The sequence below is a fragment of the Copadichromis virginalis genome, linkage group LG12 (genome assembly GCF_057382275.1).
Source record: "Copadichromis virginalis isolate Kocher_CV1m ecotype Utaka linkage group LG12, C_Virginalis_male_GT1.1, whole genome shotgun sequence".
Classification (NCBI taxonomy): Eukaryota; Metazoa; Chordata; class Actinopteri; order Cichliformes; family Cichlidae; genus Copadichromis; species Copadichromis virginalis.
The window spans coordinates 5,044,880-5,067,848 of record NC_140629.1 but is presented as its reverse complement, the minus strand read 5'-3'; the positions used below and the strand labels follow the sequence as shown (position 1 = coordinate 5,067,848).

At 42.3% G+C, this 22,969-nt stretch overlaps 4 protein-coding genes across 6 annotated transcripts in view; all 4 read left to right on the top strand.

Moving 5' to 3' along the window:
* LOC146696343 (uncharacterized) overlaps window positions 1–12,733 on the top strand; it is a 29,422-nt gene extending 16,689 nt beyond the window's left edge. For both annotated transcript variants that reach the window (XM_085474449.1, XM_085474450.1), the window contains exons 7-13: window positions 4,909–5,024; window positions 7,550–7,715; window positions 7,876–8,038; window positions 10,509–10,642; window positions 10,778–10,920; window positions 11,002–11,089; window positions 11,184–12,733. In XM_085474449.1, coding sequence (XP_085330575.1) covers window positions 4,909–5,024; window positions 7,550–7,715; window positions 7,876–8,038; window positions 10,509–10,642; window positions 10,778–10,920; window positions 11,002–11,077 — 798 coding nt within the window. In that variant the 3' untranslated portion in view covers window positions 11,078–11,089; window positions 11,184–12,733. The remainder of the gene's footprint in view (window positions 1–4,908; window positions 5,025–7,549; window positions 7,716–7,875; window positions 8,039–10,508; window positions 10,643–10,777; window positions 10,921–11,001; window positions 11,090–11,183) is intronic.
* A 287-nt stretch (window positions 12,734–13,020) lies between these two features.
* On the top strand, window positions 13,021–15,404 carry LOC146696342 (beta-crystallin B3-like). Of its 2 annotated transcripts, XM_085474096.1 has the most exons (6): window positions 13,021–13,182; window positions 13,538–13,635; window positions 13,889–14,007; window positions 14,114–14,246; window positions 14,457–14,599; window positions 14,700–15,404. In XM_085474096.1, the coding sequence occupies exons 2-6, from the start codon at window positions 13,561–13,563 to the stop codon at window positions 14,935–14,937; spliced, it is 708 nt and encodes a 235-aa protein (XP_085330222.1). In that variant the 5' UTR covers window positions 13,021–13,182; window positions 13,538–13,560; the 3' UTR covers window positions 14,938–15,404. The 2 variants fall into 2 exon arrangements, with proteins under 2 accessions (XP_085330222.1, XP_085330223.1); XM_085474097.1 differs by lacking the exon at window positions 13,021–13,182 and having other exon boundaries at window positions 13,501–13,635.
* A 3,604-nt stretch (window positions 15,405–19,008) lies between these two features.
* crybb2 (crystallin, beta B2) lies at window positions 19,009–20,182 on the top strand. Its single transcript, XM_085474095.1, has 5 exons — window positions 19,009–19,071; window positions 19,225–19,343; window positions 19,533–19,665; window positions 19,759–19,901; window positions 20,014–20,182. Exons 1-5 carry the CDS (start codon window positions 19,009–19,011, stop codon window positions 20,180–20,182), a joined length of 627 nt encoding a protein of 208 aa, XP_085330221.1.
* Window positions 20,183–20,540: 358 nt separating this feature from the next.
* ctu1 (cytosolic thiouridylase subunit 1 homolog (S. pombe)) lies at window positions 20,541–22,727 on the top strand. Its single transcript, XM_085474093.1, has 3 exons — window positions 20,541–20,697; window positions 21,228–21,728; window positions 21,831–22,727. Exons 2-3 carry the CDS (start codon window positions 21,233–21,235, stop codon window positions 22,364–22,366), a joined length of 1,032 nt encoding a protein of 343 aa, XP_085330219.1. The 5' UTR covers window positions 20,541–20,697; window positions 21,228–21,232; the 3' UTR covers window positions 22,367–22,727.
* The last annotated feature ends 242 nt before the right edge of the window (window positions 22,728–22,969 follow it).

The following is a 22,969-nucleotide window of genomic DNA, read 5'->3' as shown; positions in this document are numbered from 1 at the left end:
CAGAAACATAGCAGGGAAGCACTGATTCCAACTTTCATCGCTGATGGTTTTGCAAACAGTGAATCGTGTATCTAGAGATGAGGCACTAATGTGACTCATAAGTTTTACTTTTACATCTGTTGGTGATAAATAAAGCACAAGTGGCATTCAAGTCATTTCATAGCTATGTCCATGTCACTGTATTAACTGCTGCTCCTTCATCAAGTATTTGGTCTCTAGCCAAACATGTGAAGAACTTAACCACATGCTGCCTGATGCACAGCCCTGCTGCTTCTCATCTGTCGATTTTTGTGGATTATTCTCATCTCCATCTTGTTTTCTTTGGAACAGCGTAGTGTTTGTCTCTCTTTGATTAGCAAATCCGTTGTGGTACCTGTTCTTCAAGTGATATAATTAGACACAAGAACTGAGAAAGGGGCTGATAAACACTGAAATTGTAAAATATGTCTATATTTTATAATTGTTTATTTATTTGTACATAATTTCTGTCCCTTGTAACCTGGTCTGCGTGAAGGACAGATTTAAAAGTCCCTGAGGGACGTGTGCCTTGCAGTGAAGTTGTTCCTATATTCATGTCGACGCCTGTTTGCTCAACTGCTGTCCAACACCTCATGAGTCACAGCACCTAAAGATAAGAGGTGTTTTCATGAGATCTGTGTTGCTATTAGTTGTGTTACCATGTCTAAAGTTAGTTCTACACATCAGCAACTGTTTTTGTGGTCTGTGGGAGTAGCGTCCGGCGTCCGCTCCCACTGACTCAGTAAATGACAGTAAATGATCCCTAATGATTGAAAGCTATTGAATTGATGAGAGGAGGCAGTGGATTTGAAAACTGGAACTACACATTTCTCCCAGAGCACAGAGAAACTGAAGACGGTTGAAAAAGCCATTACCACTAGCACATCTAGACACAAGGCTTTAGTTTCGTGCCCTATTCAAGCTGTCTCTGCTGTTTGTGACCCGTTTTTGGTCCGTTGTCTGAGGTGTGAGCTGCATATTACAGTTATACGTAATTGTTGTTTTGATCTATTCATTTATTTTTGCCAGTTCAAATCAATAGCAGAAATGATACCAATATAATGTTTATTGTTGATATACTCATCCAGAAAACCGGCCAACTGGTTAATCAGAAAGTAAAGTTTTATTTTTTTTATTTTTTTTAAACTTTTCATTCTCCTATTTTGAGAGTGATTTCTTTGCAGGTGTCATTATAAGGAGTTGAATCAGTGCTCCATGATTTTCAGAATAGCTGTGGTAGTATAAACAAACGGTTCTGCTCTGACATCTCATAGCTAGAAGTCACTTGTAATCTCAGATGACTTCCCAAAATGATCGGTTTCCAAATCCCCTGACTAAGTACTCTGATATGCAATTTCTGTTATAACAGATTTTATGTAAATATAAACTGCTCTGAGTTAAAATTGTGATTTGTGAAAACATGGTATGTTTTATACCAAAGTGGTACGAATGTGGCCACCACAGACTGTAATTGGAGAGTTGAATGTAACCACATCACCCATTGCTTTGCCTTGATGTTAGACATTATGGTCTTTCCCGTGTAGGTGTTTAGGAGCCTGAAGTGACCATCTAATGAGTTATCACCCACTAACTAAGGCTGGTTACCAATAGAGTATGACCAGTTTATTTATTTTTATAATCAGAATAGTGGACTTTTAAGACAACATCTGTCCTTAAAACCCTTTATCTGTCAAGCAAGAACTGCACCGTAATAGATACATGGAAATTACTGCCAGAATTTCAATCGCTTCAATCACTTGTGTGGGCTGTTGGTGCAGTTAACTGCTTCATAAACAACATTTTTTTATTTATTGACTGCAATAAAATAGCTCTAAAAAGCCAACATGGTTGAGACAACCAGTTCAGTGACTCATAACATCTCAGGTGACTCTTGGCAGACAGCTAGCAGTGCTAACTGAATCTGTTGGCACCCACCTGTCACTCAGAGTAGCCACACCTGTAATAATGCAACCTTTAAGCAGTAATAAAGTTTGAAAGGGCGAAATATTTAAAAAAAAAAAAGTACATTAACACTTCAAGTACACTTTTCACAAAGGAAGAAAGTTGGTTGTTTTTTTTGTATATACGGGAGGATTCCCTTTAAGAGGCAGACACAAAGGCCTATTCAGGAAACTCAAATTTTAGGCACTTCTGCTTTATTTTTCAACATGTATGTAGCAGTTTCTGAAATTTACAAGATGTAAGCATGTATACACGCTGAAGGGAAACACATTTGATCTCAAACAATCTTCCTGTTTGCAAACCAGAAAAACAAACCCCAGACTGAAAGTAATCCTCTAAGTCAGGTTCAGCACACTCTGAGCTGAAATCTTAAGCCAAGTCAGGTTTCTTACATTCTTCTCTCTGTTCTTACGAACTGCTTTGTACGACGGTGAGACCTCGTCTGTATGCAACACTTGTGTAATGAAAAATATATACAGCACTGTTCTGTTTTCCTTGTAGGGTTTCTCGTAATGTAAAACTTCTGACATGCGGCTAAAGCCCATTTGCTGGCATGAGATTAGTGCTCACGGGAGCAGTTGTTTTGAATATCTTTTAGGATATTGATATTGATTGCTGGGGTGTACATGAGTGCCCGCCAGGCATATTTTCCCACTCCACCAAGGCCAGAGGGATTGAAGCAGATGAGAATGGAGCGGTGAGTGCTGTAAGTGTGATTGAATGTGTTTTTAGGGCTTTTATTACCCTGACATATATAAGATGGACAATGATAGTCATCCTGAAATACACATACACATTCCTCGATAGCATCAAATTGTGGTACAAGCTTGTATCTTAGACACTGTTTATGTAAATAGAATGACTATATCGAAAGATCTCTGCCCCTGATGTCAGACCATGAGGTAACAGAGCCCTTCCCTTTTCAAGAAACAGCACTGCAGCTACTCGCCTTTCAGTTAACTGCTGAGGACGTAACAGTCACTGCTGCAATCGGCAGCCGGTGCACTATCAAAAAGTTTCCAAGGCCCTGCTCCAGCCCCTTCCTCCGCAGATTGTCAGTCAGACATATTTAGTGATCAGCCTTTTCTTTCCTTCATCCATCCATTCATCCGGGCTTTGTTATGTTGTTTCCCCTGACACACCCTTCCTGTCCAGAGGAAGTTGGCTATTGCTAATGTTATTAAGGAAAAGCCTTCCTCCTGAGAGCTATAGCTGCTAGACCTGTCAGTTCAGTCGGTTTCCTTCATCTTTTCCACGATTACTGCAAAGGTTGCACCTGTGAGTGTTCATTCAGCAAAGGTAATTAACAGCCATAGTGGATATTTTTTTTCCTTTTTTTTATATATGTGGCATTGTTTGTTTTGGGTGTTTAACCAGTACATCTGTCTAACCTGGCACTGTCTGTTGATTGATGGAGATTTAAGTCAGAAAAAGACACAGAAAGACTCCAGCTAAAGTTCAGTTACCAAGGCTGGTTGAAAGCTGCTATTGTACTGAATAATAAAAGCTAAGAGATTATGAATGAGCCTCTAAACAGCTTTACAACCTCTGCTTTGAGCACCCTGCCATAAGTACCTGTGTAAAGACTGCTCACTACAACATGTTCCAGCAAAGGCAGTGTTCGTCCTCTGCACTGATCTGCTGAGGGAGTGTTCTGGGCGTGTTTAGGTTGAATAGCACACATGTACACATTGGATTGGAATTTTTATCACCAGAACTTTACAAGGCCTATTTGCTTGCAGTGATAGCAGTGTACAGCAACATGTGAGGGTAAAACTGAAAGATGACATAATATCAGCAAGTGTAGCTGGAAGCTTTCACAATCAAAACTCCAGAATCTCCATATTTGTAGCTTCACATGCTGGATTATGATCGTTGTAGACCAGAGAAGTGAAACATTTTACTGGCTCTGCCCAGGCAGTGTGTGCATTTTTTATCTTTGCTTCTGTATCAGAGTCACTCAGGACTCAGATATGCAGTTTTTAAGGTTAAGTGTTGGTGCTGTAAGTCCTTGAGAAGAGGTTATGCTGAAGTACCAAGTGCTTTCTCAGATGCAGGGAGTATTGTTGAATGCCATTCTGGCTGTTTTCACTTTTCCTGTTGGGAAGGGCTTCGCTGATGAATGATGTCCTGTGTTTTTTCCTCACTCTCACACTTTCTTCAGCTGTTTTGTTTTCCCTCAATCAGAATTTCACACAGTCACACTCTTCCTCATGTGCTCATTCTTACACCTGTTTTGCAGCACCCCTGCGTCTCTGCTCTTATATACACAAAGAAAACATTCACAAAGCTTCAAGTACGAGTGCTCTAATCTGCCCTCCGTGCTCATATAAGCACAACTACTGAGCTGCTCTCGCTGTTAAGGGGCCTGGGCAATTACAGAGCCAGGTGTATCAGATTTCTTTGTCCAGCCCTTAGGCAACATCTGAGGACAGAACGATTTTCTATTGTTTTGTTCTATATAGGCCAGGCTTATCAGTTCTTCTGCCTCTGTGAGCTCCGTGTGGGTTTGAGACAGTATGTCCTCTGTGCCCGCCTCATTAAAAGAGGCATGGTTCAGTAGGCAGAAAAAACACACTCGATCACCCAGCCGCCCACCACCATCTCTGTCCCCACTCTGGTTCTGTCTCCATTAACTCATCCCTTCACCTTCCATTACCCGTCTTACCACTGGTGGCTGCTCAAGCTCAGCAGCATGCTGCTCTATCAGCAACACTGTGTGCTCTTCAGAAGTAATTTTAGTTATGATGTCAATTAGCTACTATTACACTTTATCATTCATTAATGTTTTGTTGCTTGGCTTCCTATTAGGGATGTGAATGGTCCACAGATATTAAAGACTTGTTCACTGCACCCCACTGATTTTTAGCTATTCATGTCTCTCAAGCTGGTTGTCATCATTCATTGCTCTTCTGTTTTTTCCCCTAGGTACAGCAGAAGCAAAGTGTCAGTGGTGAAGAGGAGGTGAAGGGCTCAGAAACACCGGTCCGTGAGACTGACAGTCAGTATGGGACCTGGGAGACGGGACTACGCACTGATGATAGGTAAATATACAATAAAAATGACATGAAAATACAACTAAACTAGGTAAATTAAAAATGTCTAGGCTACTTCAAAACAACTAACTTAGAAGAGAGGCCAGGGTTGGGCTGGCCAACACTCCTGCCTAGGGATGGGTATCGTTTAGGTTTTATCCGATACCGGTGCCAAATCGGTACTTTTGAAACGGTGCCGGTGCTCAAACCGGTGCTTAAAGAATGGAGAACACAAATTGGTCCAAAAACCTCTCATGTTCAGCTGTTTTTTGTAAAAAGATAACAATGTTAGCCTTTTCTGCAGCTATGGGGCATATATGGTATCACTCTTGGCTGGAAGCAGTGCTTAAACAATGGAAAAAACACAAACTTTGTCCAAAACCTCTCATGTTTAACTGTTTTCCACTTTTTCTTTGGTCATTTTAGCCTTTTTAGCCAGGGTGAAGGGAGTATCTGCCATCAAACAAGAAGACAGCCGCATGTAGCTATGATGATGTTTGCTAGTTCACCTTACATGCATTAATGTAATAACGTGGTTAGCCTACTCAACGTAAATTAGCTACTCACGCAGAGAAGAACGGCTGCTGCCACCATCATCCGTCATCATTTCTGCTACACTGGCAGGGCTAGGGGCCAGGACTCTCCTCTTTGTGTTTTTGGAGGATGTTGCATAACAGGCAACCCACCCACAGTAGATGTGCTCGGTGTGAGGTCTCGCAGCAAGCTATCAAATATGGCGCATTTCTGGGCTTTTAAAAAAAACGCTATACGTCGCCAGGTGTTTCATCGGATTTGAGGTGTTACCTCCTTTGCACAGTATCACAGTATCAGCTTAAAGCACTTGTTGCTGCTGAGTTTGCATATTTTGCTGTGAAGTACAGCCAGACTTTTGACCGCTTCGCCTTGGACATTTTTAATCTGTAGCTCTGCTCTAACAGAACGTACGTACCTGGCCCCGCCTACTATCCTCGGAAACGTAAAATGATTGGCTAGAATCTAAACTGTATCACAGCTCAGGAAAAAAAAGCACCGAAATAAAGCACCGAAATGTGCGCTGCTTTTCGGTCTGGTTACTACCGTTTATGTCAGAACACCGGACACCGGTACCCATCCCTACTCCTGCCTCACTACACAGCTTTGGAAAATGTGAAGGAAGACATACATTTTGAACTTTTAACTGCATTATAATATCACTATTTTATTACAGAAATTTCTGTTGTTACAATGGATACACACATTTTTTAGAAATGACATTTTCTGTGATGAGCTACAGCTACCAGAACATGTATTTCTTACAATTGAAGTCATTCAGATAAATTTCTTTTGTTTCCTACATCAGCATTACTTTATCATGTACAAAATACTGAGATGTCCTGCTGAAATTGCTCTTCTCCTTCTCATATTAAGGTATCAGAAGGAGTAAATGTGTACATGACATCCCTGATTTAAAACAAACAAACAAAGATATGGCCAATACTTGTACGACTGTGTGAGACTGCACTGTAAAATGTTAATTCAAAACACTTTGGAAGCAGTGAAATGGGAAAGATGATTTTTATAAACAGACATGTGCTTTAAGATCAGCATCAGACAAAAGGGAGTTTTATTTTTAATTATTAATAATCCTACATTAAAACCAGGAGTCAAGAGTTCAAGCAGCAATAGAGTGATGATCAGTCAAGTCTCCACAGGCACAAGCTTTATCCACACCTGAAAAGGCGTGGCCTTTTGAGACTGAAGGCCACACACCACCCAAAGACAAACGGCTGCCATTGCGAGACCAGCGGATTAGAATGAAAGGCAGAGTGATTTTTTTTTAAACCCTGACGCATTAATCTCTTCATATGTTTGCTGACATTGCACCGCCTGAGCTGAGATGTTTAATAAGTCACAATCTATAAAATGTTCGACTCTGACAAATCAGTGTCATTTTTGTTTATAAATGATTAAAGCCTGATGAAAGAAGAACTTTAGTTAGCATAATAGCACAATAAAAAGTTTATTAAAGATCTTAAATAAAATCAAACAAGTTGATCCAAAATGATTAAATACTATGGTGATAATGTTTGAAGAAGACCAGAAAATCAGCGGCCCATTCAACAACACAAAAGATCGTTTACCTTAAAAAAGACGAAATCCAAACATGATGTAATCCAATAAATATTGCCTATGTAGCAACAGCATGCAGGAGTGAAATGTGTGTAAAGGTTTAATAGAAACCCACAGCGGAGCTGAAATAACTTCAGGTGGAACAACAGATTGTTCTTCTCGCTTCATTGCATTACTTTGCGATCCATTACTGACCTCATGTGGTCAGAACATAACATCACAAAAATACTGAGCACTGATGATAATAATAAAGGAGAGTAAGTTCTTAAAAGTCTGAACACACACTCTACACAGTTCACTTTACTAGGGTTCACTGTTTTCACTGTTGTCATGGTTTTGATGAAATGATGAGATCCTGTGGTTACTTAATCCACGCAGCTGTTTTCAGACGTTTCAAAGATCTTGTTTATGCTAATCATTGACAGTCTGACACCTGCGACTCCCAGCTCAGAAAGTAATCTCAGTCCTTCACCGAAAAAGCCAACTCCAGCACACACACCAGGTGATGTTGCTTCACCGTTTGAAAGCAGCAGTCTGGATGGCCTCCCTCCCTCATCCCCACCTGAGAGCCAGCCGCTCTCTTTCCCTGACGTAAGTGCTAAACACAGCTCAATCCTTTTGAACGTTACCAAATGAGCCGGTTTAAGTCAGTAAAGTCTGCTCTGTCTTCACTATGGTGACACACGTCTTCTTTATTATGCTGTGTTTATACATTTTGTCTCGTGTTTTCTTTTTGTGTTTTGATATCCAGGCTCCGACCACCCTGTTAGATACCAGCGTGCTCCGCTCTAGAGCCCAGCTGGGGAAGAAACGAGCGCCGCGGACACGACCCACCAGGGCTACACGTCAGAGTGCTGCACAAGCAGAGGGTGAGGGAGGAACCACTGAGGACTGGCTCTACAGAGACTCCACAGGTTACTACTCATTACTGCTCATGAATGAATAAGGTTCTAGATATGCAGACTCCAAAGTGCAGTTCTGTTGTCCATACATGCCTTTAATCTAGAGTCTCTCAAAAGTTCACCTCCCTCCTAGGGCTGCCACGATTAGTCGACTAGTCACGATTACGTCGACTATCAAAATCGTCGACGACTGATTTAATAGTCGACGCGTCGTTTGAAGCTTTGTAAGATCCCAAAAGACACAGGAATAAGTAGTAGGATTTAAGAGTGTAATAACGGACTGAAACAGAAGATGGCAGCACTGCATGTACAAGGATGCCAGCTGCCGTTAAACCCCGAAGAAGAAGCTGTGTCCCAGAATTCATAGGGCAGCCCTGCTCTGTCACTACCTGATCGGTACCCCGCATGCGCAAATCTTACGTCACTTCCTCTCTTTGCCAACATTGCGTCATTCAATATATTTGAATGATACGGTTAGCGCCCAGTTAGCTCCTAGCATTTCTCAACAGCTCTGCCTCCTTTTCGACTGCCCGGGACATTTAAACAATGGATAATCCGTATACAAAGAAATTCATGCTTTTCTCCTCAACAGAGAGCGTCCCCCGATTGAGCAACAGCGCCGTAAAATAAGAAGAATGGCGCCTAATGACAGAGTTAATAATGCAGACTTTGTAATATCTCACGTGTAGATTCATCAGCCAGATTAAGTGTTTACTGACAACTGACAGTGATAGCGCACATCATCATCACTATTCCAACAATCCTCTCCTCACAGACAAGCATAAACACACTCGACTATCGCTAAATCAGATTTAACACACGTTTGTAATGACGCTAATTCAGTTTATAATAGGGTTTATTCGCTCGGTCAGCAGGTGGCGGTATCCTCGTTCACTGGGGAGTAAACTGCCATTAAACGAACAGAAGAAGAAGAAAACATCTGCACATGCGCAGTAAGGATCGGAGAGTCCTGATCCGTAACTTTATTTTTATTTTTCGATTTTGTCTACATTGTACTGAAATGCTTCATTATTGCAAACATTTTAAGATATACTTGTTATTCTTAACAGATACTCTGACCCATAACTATCGTAAAACGCTACGACCGGAAGTAGAAACCTTTCGCGCATGCGGGGTACCGATCGGGTTTCCGGTACGGATCGGGTAGTGACATGCTCAGTTTCCAACAATGGCGGCAGCTGGTTAGTTTTAATGTTACTCTTATTATTCTTTCTGGGTCACAAAATAAACGTTTAACATATTTTCAGGCGAGAATGTAGCTGTGTAAACCTCAAATATCTGCTCAGTTTATCAGGACACCACATATTCTCAAAAGCGCCCCGACATTTTCAGAGACGTCCGTTACCCACTAGCTCGATAGTTAGCCGGGGGCAAGGCTCACTAGAGCCGTGAGAACACCGGACTCCTGGCAAATCGTTTTCAAACCCACCGCCGTCTTTCGCTACTCAGGTTAAACATGATATCTAAGTCACTTAGATAACTTAAAAATGTTATTGTTTGGCTTTTTTTAGTATTTTATTTGTTCCTGAGTAAATTGGTTTGGCTGAGATTAAAGTTACAGTTTTTACACAGCTGAATAAACGTCAAGCAGACAGCTGATTATCAGAAGTGTGAGATGCTGAGAATATACTCCGGTGTCCTGTTATATTTTAGATAGCAAGGAGTTTATTAAACTTCACCGAAACAATCTGCAAATTTAATTAAAATTTAATAAACTATCATCTTGTCTTTATTTTTAGTTAGCACCTTAAACACTTAAAGCTGTAAGCTAATGATAGTTATATAAGAGCAGATGCTGCTGGTGCAATAAGCTGTACGTTTTACGTCCAATGGATGATGATCTGATTAGTCGACTAATCGCAAAAATAATCGGTGACTAGTCGTCTATCAAAATTTGTGGCAGCCCTACTCCCTCCCTGCACTCTCTTAACTGGCTCCCAAATCACACAAAGAACTTTTCCAACCACAACAACTTTTCCCAGGGAATAGAAGGCTTATGATGTTCCCCTAAATGCAATTTTTCCCGATAGACCGTGGACTGAATTCAGTTCCAGGAACATCAATTTCATTTATTCCAGGAATCTGATTCATAAGTCCTCACTGGGTAGTTGAAGTTTCAGGAAGTTTCAGTTTGAAACAGGAACCATTTAATATTTCTACCAGCATTTCGGTGCAAGTTGGTTTCCTTGTATTTTGTGGTGGAAATACTCGGGCTAATAAATTAACATGACGACCAGGGTTGGTTCATTTTTGTTGCGAACAATAACCAAGGGAATTTGAGATCTTTACTTGTTTGTTTTAATTAATTTGCTTAAACCTCCCAAAGCTGAAGCTCTGTTGTGGAAATGCAAATTTAAAAATCCCTGGAGGAGCTTCTACACTTGCTGCACATAAGCTCTAGGGGGAGATTACAGGACATTTGGTGGAAAGTACCTGTTAATATGTGCTCACCGTTCGACAGAGGCAAAGGCTGAGAGTAAAGACGATGACTCAGACTCTGAGGAGAAGCCCAGAGGAGCTGATGCTGCACCGGCTGTTGCGTCACAGCCACAGAGGGTCGCCCTGTTCCCTGGCATGGACCCTTCAGCTTTAAAGGTGAGCCAGGAACTGTGCGTTCACCTCCTGGCATTGTTTGTCATGTTGCAGTTTTATTTCACAGAGCCTTCTCTTATTTTAAACTCGCACTGACTTTTTAGCAAACTCTTTGTAATGCATCGCTTTTTCTGTCAGGCACAGCTGAAGAAGAGGGGGGACTCTGACAATCAAACTGATGGACCTGCTCCCTCTCCCTCCCAGCTGTCTCGCTCTCCCAAGTCCCCTTTTCTCCCCAGGGCAGCGCGTGTGCTGCCCCCCTCTGGCGGGAAAGAAAATGGGTAAGCAACATCAGCTGAACACAAAACGTTTATTTTATACTTGAGAGAATTTGTCGACTCATCGTTTATCTTACTTTGTAGCCAGGAGGATTCACCCCAGTGGTTGAAAGAGCTGAAATCCAAGAAACGCCTGAGTCAGTATGAAAGTGAGAGCTAAGTAAATAATAAGGTGAGCTAGGTTTTTGGCTCTTCTGTGTGTCTTCTTGTTTTGTAACAAATAAACAGCAGCGGTTCTCATACTTATCTCTGTCTGTCTCCTGAAGGTTGCCTTAACAGATGAATCTGTGTGAAACAGAAGCCTTAACGTTTGACCCAGAGAGTAGGAGGAGGTTGAATCTACAGCTGCTGATGATTTTTTTTTTGGTTTTTTTTTAAACCCCCCCACTTTTTTTTCTCTCTCTCTCTCTCTTCTCATCTGGGTCGGTAAATGTGCATGGTGCCTTTTTGGGGGGGAAGTCTCTGTCCTATGGAAAAAGAAAAACGAGCATGGAGGAAAAACATCAGGCTGGTCTGCTTACTCCATTTCATGCTTGAACACAGGGGCTCCAAAACGAACTTCACACGAACACTTTAAAGAGGGACCAGGAGGAGTCGGGAAGACACAGCACCTCCTTTTCCTGGACGAGCTTCATCGCATGCTGGAGGACAATCCAGCCAATCCTTTGCATCCAGTTTCCTCTTTACTGAGCTAATGTACAGGCTAGCCATGTATGTGTTATCTGCAGAGGTTGCTGATTGGAGTCACACAAACTTTGCCATAGGATGACATTTCAGACACTAATGATTTCTGCGTATTGAGAACAAACCTCCACGGTCTTGATCGTCCACGGGGGTGCTGCTCATGTTAGTATCTGTAATCAGGAGATGTTATATTTGTATCCTCATTGATTTAACAAAGGTGGAGAACTCGTTTTGGAAAGGATGCATCACTACAGCAGAGCTGTTCACTTTGATACAGTTACACAACCTAACAGGGGTGCAGTTGCTGCATACTGTGTATATATTTTTTTGTGATTTATCTTTTTGTCAATGTGTAAGAGGGATGGGACAAGCAGCTTTGTATCTGTCAATCATGCACACTCCTAATCAGCACAAACACACTCCTCAGTCTTTTATAAAAACACTAATCAGCCCATCTTCCCCTTCTTTAGTAGATTGTAGCTGCGAGCATCTAATTTAAGCCATACTCACCTACTTCTCGATCATGTCCTGACAATACTGTTTTTATTTCCCAGTATGTGCAATTTCCCTTTCGTTTTTGTCACTCATTATCCATGCATGTACAATCTTTGCTGTCACATCAGGCTTGGCTCTCGCTGACTGGTTCAGAGGACCTAGATGTTGACTTACACTACTCCAGGGAAGGGGACGGTTCATTCACTACAATGTAAACGAGTCCTGTAATGCACCAAACTAATGTGAACATTTGAACTTCAGCTACGCCTCATCTCCGTCTTCCTCTCCACATTTGCCATCTCCCTACTTTCTCCACACTTCAGTAAAGCACTTTGTCACTTGACGCACTACAGCACAGACACCCACCCACCACCACCCCTTCCCCTCTGGTCTCATCTTCTGTATCGTCGGCCTGCTCGTGCAATGCAAGTGAATGTGTTGATCGAGGCTTCAGAGTGATTGTCCCTGGTGTGTATGTACATGGATGTTTTACTTTGTCATAAAATTCAAGGGTTAATTTTTATGCCCCCTTTTTTTTTTTTTTTTTTAATTCAAAAGGAAAGGTCTATATTGCACTGTGTTGTACTGGCCAGTGTCCTAAAGTGAATAAATTCTTAATAAAATATACTTGACTTGTGTCACAGCCTCATGTAACATGAAAAACTGCATTCTTCTGGGTATTTCTTGAATCAAGTTACTTATTTTTAGTACACAAAAAAGGCACGAGGAACTCTTGTGTAGTTGAGATTGGGTGAATGAGTGTGTGTGTTTATGCTGAGTAGGGCCGTTTGCTGAATCCTCTTGGCTCTCTCTCTGTGTGCCCACACACAACGCCTGCTGGCAGCCAGGCAGATAGGCAGGGCAGCGTGTGCCAACACAGCTGCCTATTGAGAGGCAGCGTTACGGACACAATGTGAGCGACAGACTTGCTGTATCAACAGCTCCCCCTTTTCTGCTGTTGTGGCCAGAAATAAACCATAAATACCCCCCCCCCACCATCCCTGCGGTCTAATGGCTCAACCCCACCAAACACCAAGTGGCAGCGAAAAAAGAGGGACACTACAGCTTCCTAGCAGGCATACCCAGGTAAAAGCCTCCTACTGGACACATACTTATCAATCACCATGGTGTAATAATGCCATTGCAAAGGAGTTCAGTGGTGCTGCACCGGGGAAGACTCAGGTTTGGTGGAGTTTGTTATTAAGTATTGCACGTGATGAAGAAAATGTGTGTTCATACTCGAAAAACAAACTCTTATCAGGTAAATTATTACTGCTGAGGCTTAAAAAAAGTCCTCCTGCTCAAGGATGTATTCTACAATTGTAGCTTAGACATTAAGCTTCTCTCGTGTGTGTGTGTGTGTGTGTGTGTGCGTGCGCGCGTCCATGTATGAATGTGTGACGGACGGTGCTTTTTCTATGTGTGTGCTGCTGCCAAAAAGTGGAGGAGCAGTGGATCAGGAGGATGTCGGAGCAGCAAAGTGCCCCGGAGCAGCTAGCTGCTGGGAAGAGCCAGGGTGGAGCTGGAGCCACATACAAGGTACTGGAACAACTTGGTTTGCTCATAGAAGAACTGCTCCCAGGGTTCACCTTTATACAGGTGTATTTCGCTGCCCAGCTATTGGTCACAGATGTACCTGCATCATCTGCTGAACCTGACAGTTTGAGTTATTTTTAAGCTCAGCCTATGTCATGTCTATTTTCTATATGGAGGCTGTTATCTTAAGCTCCCAGGGGAAACTGAAAGGAGTCTGTGTTAGTTTATGGAATGCCTTTTGTTTCTGTGTTTCCAGGTGGTGCTGTTTGAGTTTGAAAATTTTCAGGGCTGCAAGGCAGAGTTTTCTGCAGAGTGTAAAGATGTGACAGAGAAGGGACTGCAGAAGGTCAGCTCTGTGATTGTTGAGTCAGGACCGTAAGTAATGCCGCATGTGAGATTATTCATATAAGAAAATGTAGAAGATAACTTGTTAGGCAAGCTTGTCATGCTGGTAAACTCGGATCTTCTCTTTTCCCCTCAGCTGGGTGGGTTATGATCGGCATGGGTTCACAGGGGAGCAGTTTATTCTGGAGAAAGGAGAGTATCCACGCTGGGACACCTGGACCAACAGTCAGAACAGCTACTCCCTCTTGTCTCTAAGGCCACTCAAAGTGGTGTGTGACTAGTTTACATACAAAGCTCATGATGCAGTCACACAGATATGTGAAGAATATTTGACACGAGCTGTTTACACGTAACCTTTGCCCGTTGTATTTTTACCTCCTGACACATTTTAAATGATTGCTTTACTGAATCAGTGTCTACAAACACACGCACACATTCAGACTACACCCTGGTGACATTTGTGTAATTTTTGTGTTCAGGATGGTGCTGAACACAAGCTGCACCTGTATGAGAATCCAAGTTTTACTGGCAGAAAGATGGAGATCGTTGACGATGATGTGCCCAGTTTGTGGGGCCATGGTTTTCAGGACCGTGTAGCAAGCATCAAAGCTCTCAATGGAACGTAAGATCCTCAGCGCACCCTTATCTAAACCACATCGCACTGCCTTCTGGGTGTTTTTCTGCGACACACCTCACATTTTGTCTGTTTCTCCTTCCTCCAGATGGGTTGGCTACATGTACCCAGGCTACAGGGGTCGGCAGTTTGTCTTTGAGCGAGGAGATTTCAAGCATTGGAATGACTGGGAGGCCCCCGCTCCCCAGATCCAGTCTGTCCGACGTGTGCGAGACATGCAGTGGCACAAGAGGGGCTGTTTCATCGTTCCCGATCCAGCTCCGGCTCCTGATCCCGACCCTGCCCCAGCACCTCCTGCCCCTCCTGCTACAGCTGGAGCCAGCTGAGCAGGACCCTCGCCTGCCTCCCACAGCCTTCCCCACGCTGCCGACAGTGCCTGCCCTCTGCCTTAACCTAACCACGGCAAACGCTGCTTGTGCCCAGTGAGGAGTGCCATGTATGTATCAGTGGCGAATAAAAGTTGTTTGACCTGGAGTTTATTGGTGATGTTGTACTTCAAGTCAAGGTGGAGATGGCTTTAACTAAAGGTTTGGAAACAAAATAAAAACACTATCAGAGATGTCACACTGACATCTATGTGGAGATAATGCAGCCTACATCTGGCAGATAGTTTTCCTCGAGATAAGCTGCAGATGTGTGCCGCTTTCATTGCATGTGTTTTCCTATTCTAGTCAGACAGCTGAAAACCTCATCGAGCATTAGGAACACATGACTTATTCAATGCATATGTGGATACGCGTTTGCCTAACAGAAATGGAAATGATGTCATGCTGTATGTATGCTTGCTATTAAAACAGAGTGCGCTGCATTCCCTTCCCTTAGTCTTCATTGTGCATTTGGTGGTTAATGGTCACAAGGTGAACACTGAGAGCATGCAGTTACTCCAGTGTACCTATTTAACACTATTATACTAGTGTTAAGTTCAGGTTTAGCATAATAAGAGAAAAAAAATCAGTCCAAATGTAAAAGCACACATGCATGCGGTTTTTAAAACAAAGCACACTTTTCCCTCACAACACTGACTGGAGCATTTTCTCTATTTTTCTACAAAGTGCAAAGTTTTAATCATGTAAAAGAGGGAGAGCAGAGATAAGAGACACAGACCTGAAGTTTATGCATAATACTTGCAGAAAACATGTAGCTGATCATCAATAACTCAATCATACGCGATCATGAGAAGATTCTGGCAATTTCTGCCTCAGCATCGTTTCCCTGGACTAGAATTTTCACTTAAACATGAGGCTTTCAAACACGCACGCACACACACACACAAAACACATCTGAAATGAGCCACAAACAACCTCACTGTTGTCAGAAAGCAAGCAATTTTACTCAAGGATTTGTCAATCCTGTGAGTGTGCAACCGGATATTGAGCCCAGATTTACTGCCCATAATCGCATGAAAAACAAATTAACTATTGATTAGTCATACAATCATTTCCTGAGTGTACTTGACTACACTTGATGTAGTCAAGTGTAGTCAAGTGAACATAACATCCCAACAAAATGTCTTTAATCGACAAAGTCGTTGACTGTTTCTCAGACGGACCATCTGGCTCATAAAAGCAGCCAGTCACTGGATTTGATTGCAGGACTCCTTCGGTTCTAATGATTGGATGTAACTGTGTTACATTATCTGTCTGTGTAATGTGTTCCCTGAAAGAGTCGTGTTTGTGTTTTGGAAATACAAGTCGTATACAATATTTTCAAGGGTGGAACGTTTGTACAGCATACATCTTTATTGACTTTGAATATATTCCATCCACTTTGTGCAATGTACCAGTACCACTGGCAGCAGAGTCATGCTGTACCACAGGATGATGCTATCACCATGCTTGACTTTGGGTAGAGCATTTGAAAGACTGACTTTTGCTCCCATAACCATACCTTTTGTTATTGTGGCAGAAAAGCTCTCTGTCTTTGTCTTGACTGACCATAAAACTTCCAGAAGGCATTTAGTTTGTACATTTGGGCAGCTGCAAATTACAGTTGAGCTTGATGGTGTTGATTTTGGAGCAGGGCCTTCTTCTTTGGTTGGTTACCACTCAGTCCATGGCGAGGTAAAACTGGCTTCCTGTAGACAGTGACGCTGGGGTTTCAGCAGTTTCCGGTTCATGACAGATTTGATCCTTTGTGGTTTCTGAATTGTTCTAGGCCATTGTGAACAATTTCCTCTCATCTGAGGGTGACAGTTTTGGTGTTCTTTCAGACCTTGGCAAAGTGGTGTCACACCTGATTAACTGTTAGCTCCAAGAGATCTTCCCAGCTTGTGTAAATCTAGCTTTCTTTCTTAGATCTTCACTGAGCTCCTTGGACTTTTCCATTGTTCTGAGCATTGTCAGTCCAATGAGTGCTGTCAAATAAATCCTTTTTATGTTGGCAAAGACAATTTGCATACAGATGAGGACAGAATTATTTGCCACACAGTACAGAAAAAGTCTGGCAGAAGTAGGAACCAAACAATTTCAAAGACTCTGGAAAGAAAACTATCGAAGATGTACCTAAAAACCCCAGAACAACTGCCAAGACTCTAGTGAATGACTTAGCCAAACCAGCAATTGTACTCTGAAAGAGGGCAATCACTAGAAGCCTGCACAGGAATGGACTGCAACGTTATGGACCAAGAAAAACTCCACATATAGTGTCAAAGTTCCCAAGTCCTAATTCGAGACACCATCAAAGCTGGTTGAGAACAACAGGGCTAAAGTCCTGTGGGACCAGCAGCTGCTGGTCAACCAACCAGACACAGTGGTGGTTAATAAAAAGCAGAAGACTGCAGTTGTGATAGATGTTGCAATCACAGCAGACAAGAACATCAGGAAGAAGCAGCATGAGGGAGCAACAGGAGCAGAATTGGAAGGTAAATTCTAAAATGGTCCAAAATGTTCCTGGTAACAGGAGCATTGGGAGCTGTAACAACAATACTAAAAGAGTGACTTCAACAGATTTCACGCACAACAACAGAGGTCTCTCTCAGTAGGGAACTTATAAGCAATTCAAATTCAATTTCTTCTTCTTTATTCTTGGACACTAATAAAGTTGCTTAGAATGATTCGCAGTTCAAAATAATCCTTATTTATCATATACCGTGTCTTGGTTCAGCCTCATATGTTCCTTTAAGGTCCCTGAAAAGCTGCAGCTTGGTATTGTAATTCTGCAAAGGCTCTTGGCCACCGCTGAAACAGACCATCAGGCAACACCACAAAACCAAAAATCTCAGCTCCAGTTCATCTGTTGTCCGTGGTGATGCATGCACATTATGATCTCATTAAAATGTTTCCTTTTAGCAACACTAACAATAAAAAGATCACCTCGATAGCATGATGCTTCATTTCAAGCATCCATTTGAAATCCTACTGTGGTGAAAGTACCGATCTTAATGATAATAATAACAAACACACCTAATAAGAGCACATTTTTAGTAGGAAATCACTCTAGTTTCATCTGAATCACTGTGAACAATATAAAGTAGATGTAAAAAAATAAATAAATACGAGTATAGAGTATAAATAGAAGTGTCTAAAAACTTTGTCCCAAAGTATAAAAATGTTAAAGATGGATTGTTATGGAGCTGTTTTATTGCTCCCAGTAGATGGTCAGCAGGTTTAAGTCATAAATCCATTCTTTAGAGCTGCTGTCTTTCTTTGCAGCCAGCAGCATTACCATCTGCCTTTATTTGATTTGATTTTTTAACACCATACAGTAAAAAAATAAAATAAAATCAACTCAAACATATGGAAATGTTCAGCAGCATCTCTTCTGTTATTCACATCCCTCCAGCACGGTAAAACCCATCTTTTACCGTCCTTCTCTCTCTCACTCTCCCTGCTCATTGTAGGTGTGGGTCTCTTGGCACTGTTTGTGCTGAATCATGAGGACATCAAACAATGACTGGCTGGACAAAACTGACAACTAATGAAATAACTTTGTGGGAGTGTGACACTCCGGGGTGGGGTGGGGTGGGGTTGGGTGGGGGTGCACAGTGACCCCTGATTTCATTCTGCTGGGCCTATGGCAGGCCGATCTGCCGGCCAGCTTGGACACTCTCGGTGCTGTTGGCAAAGTTTCCACCCCTGGGCGTCCCGTATATATTGAGCTCATTGTGCCATCACAAACACACTGGCACAGACAGGTACTGGTAAGGGGATCATGTCCGTCACGCTGTATTTTATAAAAAAAAATTTAATATATATATTTATCAGTATTTGTCTTCTTTTTGCCACTGTAATTTAGGTTAAATCTTAGAAACTTAGAACAATAACAGCAAACAGAATCAATCAACAGCTTCTCAGATTTTAGAAAAAGCTACCAAAAAAAAAAATTACAGAAATACCTCAAAATTATTCAGAATTATACTTTTACCTGTTTCTTTTCAGCATCATCCTTATCCATTCAATATGGCCACAGACCACCAGAGTCCTGCATCCAAGCAGCAGCAGCCAGGCACCAGTGCGTTTAAGGTGAGGGAGGACAGGCGCACACTGGCAGCGAGACCAGTTCACATAAGTTCACATGAAATCTGTGCACTCCGTATTTGCAATTGTTTATCTTCCAAAAAAACACAACTCCTTTCAAGAGCTAAAAAAGAAGAAGAAATTTTTCCTCTTTTCCAGCTGGTTATCTATGAGCAGGAAAACTTCCAGGGACGCTGCCATGAGCTGACTGGTCCCTGTAACAACCTTCAGGAAGCAGGCGTGGAGAAAGTGGGCTCCATACTGGTGCTGTGTGGACCGTGAGTGTGGGTCAGAGACAGACAGAGAAAACTAGCAAATGACCAAAAAAAGAGGGAATGGAATAGAGAAAAGCAATCAAATTTAATGTGTGATAAGCAGACAACCAACCATCTTTCCAGCTGAGCCCCTGCATCAATCACAGCCCCATTTGTTGTTGTGGTTGTTGTTGTTGTTTTCTGTCTTCTCAGATGGGTGGGATATGAGCAGGCCAACTGTAAGGGGGAGCAGTATGTGTTTGAGAAGGGCGAGTATCCTCGCTGGGATTCCTGGACCAACAGCAGGCGTAGTGACACCATTGTTGCATTCCGCCCCATTAAAGTGGTAAGAGAGATTTACAAATTTATACCTCCATCCCATAATCAGCTGCTTCACATCTCACCCTTGGCTTGATTTTTTTTTCTTCTGATTCATCAGGACAGCCAGGAGCACAAGATTGTCCTTTACGAAAACCCCAGCTTTGCAGGGAAGAAGATAGAAATCATAGATGATGATGTCCCCAGCTTTCACGCACACGGCTACCAGGAGAAGGTCTCTTCTGTTCGGGTCCAGAGTGGCACGTGAGTCCATCCTCTCAGCAGGTGCTGTATATCATAGAAATAGCTGCCACATGCCCTTTGACCTCTAATTGGCTAACATTTGTTTCCCCTCTCTTTGCTTGTGGTGCACCAGCTGGGTGGGCTACCAGTATCCAGGCTACAGAGGCTATCAGTACCTGTTTGAGAAGGGGGAGTACAAGGACACCACTGATTTCGGAGCCCAGATCCCTCAGATCCAATCAGTCCGGCGCATCAGAGACATGCAGTGGCATCAGAGGGGTGCCTTTCATCCCGTCAACTAAGCTTGTGACTCTCTCCTGTCAGGAATCCTGACCTCAGCATCCTCTGCTCCCTTTCTGGCAACAAACCCTTTGACCTTCATTTACCACCACCATGCAGCATTTTGATATCAGCTGAGGCAGTAGTAACAATCTTTGAAGCAAACTAATAAATCCTCATTGCTTACATTTGACTCAATCATGGGATTGTCTTCTGTTTTTCCCCTCCACACAAGTCCTTCAGACTGCAACACCTGAAAAACAGACACCACCAATGCATCTAAACTGTGCTTAAACCACCAGAGTATATATGGGTATTGTGAAGGCATTACATGGGTTGGTTTGTGCACTGGCCCACTCCGACCAATAGGCTGCGCTGTAGGGTGTTTACTGGAGACGTCACTTCCTGTTGTCCCAGTAAAGAAGAGGCAACATTACAAGATGAAAAATATTCTCCTGCTTTAGCGTGCTAACGGTTTAACTTTTAAAAGCTATTATAGTAACTGCATATATTATCCCCACATTCCCCGGATACTTTGGTAAGAAAATGTTACAGCTCACGAGTTAGCTTAGCTTAGCTAGCTAATGTTAGACCACGTTTAGGTTTTGTATGTGTTGTACTACTCTTAAATGTGGCATGTCTTGAAAATATAGCCTGATAATCCACTAATATGACTGAAGTTGTGACTAAGTTATCCGCTTATTTCTTTGATTGAAGTAACGGGGTGTTTTATCGACTTTTATGTCGATAAAAATGAAGCTAATGTAGTAAGAATCCAGCGTATGAAGTAAAGTTTCTTATTCTTCAGGGCTGACATCTCACCTACCTGGCTATGTAAGGAGCTGTAAAAGTGTTTTTAAAGCACTTACTAGACCATTAGACTAAAGCCAAACTTTAAATTGGGATTTTCAGGTTACAAAACGAACATGATAAAGATCACTTTAAGGAGATCAGCAACGAAGAAGTTGAGCTTTGTAGATTTGTATGGCTTTGACATGAAATATTTAAAGTATTTGTTATATTAATTTTGGACATTATTGTTCTTTTAATAAACCACCTTTCCAACAGTCAAGATGCCTGTCCAGTGTAGCAGCTGCTCTGAAAAGCGTGCCGTGCTTAAACGTCCAAAAACCGGCCACTCTCTGTGTAAGGAGTGCTTCTTCTGGGCCTTTGAAGAGGAGATTCATCAGACCATAGTGTCAGCAAAGCTGTTCAAAACCGGGGAGTCTGTGGGAATCGCTGCCTCCGGGGGAAAAGATTCCACTGTGCTTGCACATGTAATGAAGGTCCTGAATGAGCGATACAGCTACGGCCTTGAGCTCATGCTTCTCTCGGTGGATGAGGGAATCACGGGTTATCGAGATGACTCCTTGGAGACTGTGAAGAGGAACCAGCAACAGTATGAGCTGCCTCTGAAGATTGTGTCCTATGAGGAGCTGTATGGCTGGACAATGGATGCTATAGTGAAGCAGGTTGGGCTGAAAAATAACTGCACCTTCTGTGGCGTGTTCAGGAGGCAGGCGTTGGACAGAGGAGCCATCATGCTTAAAGTGGACAAGATATGTACAGGTAGATTCAAATGACTGAAAATGTGAGCAGTGTTAGCTTTAATGTGTTGTTTTGAATAACGAGATGTCTCTGTTTTGTTTTCTTTTTTTCCCCTCTGCACAGGTCACAATGCTGATGATGTGGCAGAAACTGTTTTGATGAACGTCTTGCGAGGGGACATAGCTCGGCTGCGCCGCTGCACCACCATCTCAACGGACAGCGAGAACGAAGGGGTCGTGCCACGCTGCAAGCCCCTTAAATACGCTTATGAAAAAGAGATTGTTCTGTATGCTTACTTCAAGAAATTAGACTACTTTTCTACTGAGTGTATCTACTCTCCTAATGCTTACCGTGGCTATGCAAGAACCTATTTAAAGGATCTGGAGAGTGTGAGGCCCAGTTCGATCATGGACGTTATTCACTCCGGTGAGAACCTGTCTGTGCGCGAGGGGGTAAAGATGCCTGTCCAGGGAACCTGCAGCCGGTGTGGCTACATCTCCAGTCAGAAACTGTGTAAGGCATGTGTGCTGTTGGAGGGGCTGAACCGAGGTCTGCCAAAGCTGGGAATAGGCAAACATCACCGCTTCCATGATAAAATCCTCTCCCAGCAGCCACTTACAGAGGAGGAGGAGAGAAAGCTGAAAGCAGTAGACTTTTGAATCATAAATAATGTTTTTTTTTTCTTTAGAATAAATGACATTTGTTGTCTTTTATAGGAGAGCGATCAAATCTTATCTTTCCATTTCATATCATTGAAGTATTTATTGACTGTTTATATGGAATTTTAATTTGAAATGCTATGTAGACTTTTTACACTTTATACAAAAGAGTGTGACCAGCTGCTTTTGTTGTCATTTGCCATCTACAAAAAGACATTTGAAGGTGCATTTACTTTATTTTTGTATGTCCCAGTGTACCAACCTTTGGGGAAGGGTCTGATAACAGTTATGGTCATACTTCAAAGTATTTTATGATCTATAATAAATGCATTGATCTTTATCTTCAAACTTGTCCCAAAAACTTGAGTATGCAGTCTGATTTGTTGTGCCTTTCATGATTCTAATGGTATAAAGTTTATTCTTCTCTGAGATTATGTGAACAGATATGCACTACATGATCTAGAAGGTTTATAAAAAAAATCACGGTTGCTTATACAGCCATGACATTATTTGGATATTTGGAGATATTTATTTTAAACGTGTAATTCCGGTGTTTGGCCGCTAGATGTCCCTCATCACCGCCATTCAGTCGGCGCGCGCCCT

Excerpts from the sequence above, each read along its gene's own strand:
- LOC146696342 (XM_085474096.1), top strand. The coding sequence starts at position 13,561 with ATGTCGGAGCAGCAAAGTGCCCCGGAGCAGCTAGCTGCTGGGAAGAGC. Across the intron at positions 13,636-13,888 it reads GAGCTGGAGCCACATACAAG|GTGGTGCTGTTTGAGTTTGA; the intron begins GTACTGGAACAA and ends CTGTGTTTCCAG. Across the intron at positions 14,247-14,456 it reads CTCTAAGGCCACTCAAAGTG|GATGGTGCTGAACACAAGCT; the intron begins GTGTGTGACTAG and ends TTTTGTGTTCAG.
- crybb2 (XM_085474095.1), top strand. The coding sequence starts at position 19,009 with ATGGCCACAGACCACCAGAGTCCTGCATCCAAGCAGCAGCAGCCAGGC. Across the intron at positions 19,072-19,224 it reads CAGGCACCAGTGCGTTTAAG|CTGGTTATCTATGAGCAGGA; the intron begins GTGAGGGAGGAC and ends CCTCTTTTCCAG. Across the intron at positions 19,666-19,758 it reads CATTCCGCCCCATTAAAGTG|GACAGCCAGGAGCACAAGAT; the intron begins GTAAGAGAGATT and ends CTGATTCATCAG.
- ctu1 (XM_085474093.1), top strand. The coding sequence starts at position 21,233 with ATGCCTGTCCAGTGTAGCAGCTGCTCTGAAAAGCGTGCCGTGCTTAAA. Across the intron at positions 21,729-21,830 it reads AGTGGACAAGATATGTACAG|GTCACAATGCTGATGATGTG; the intron begins GTAGATTCAAAT and ends CCCTCTGCACAG.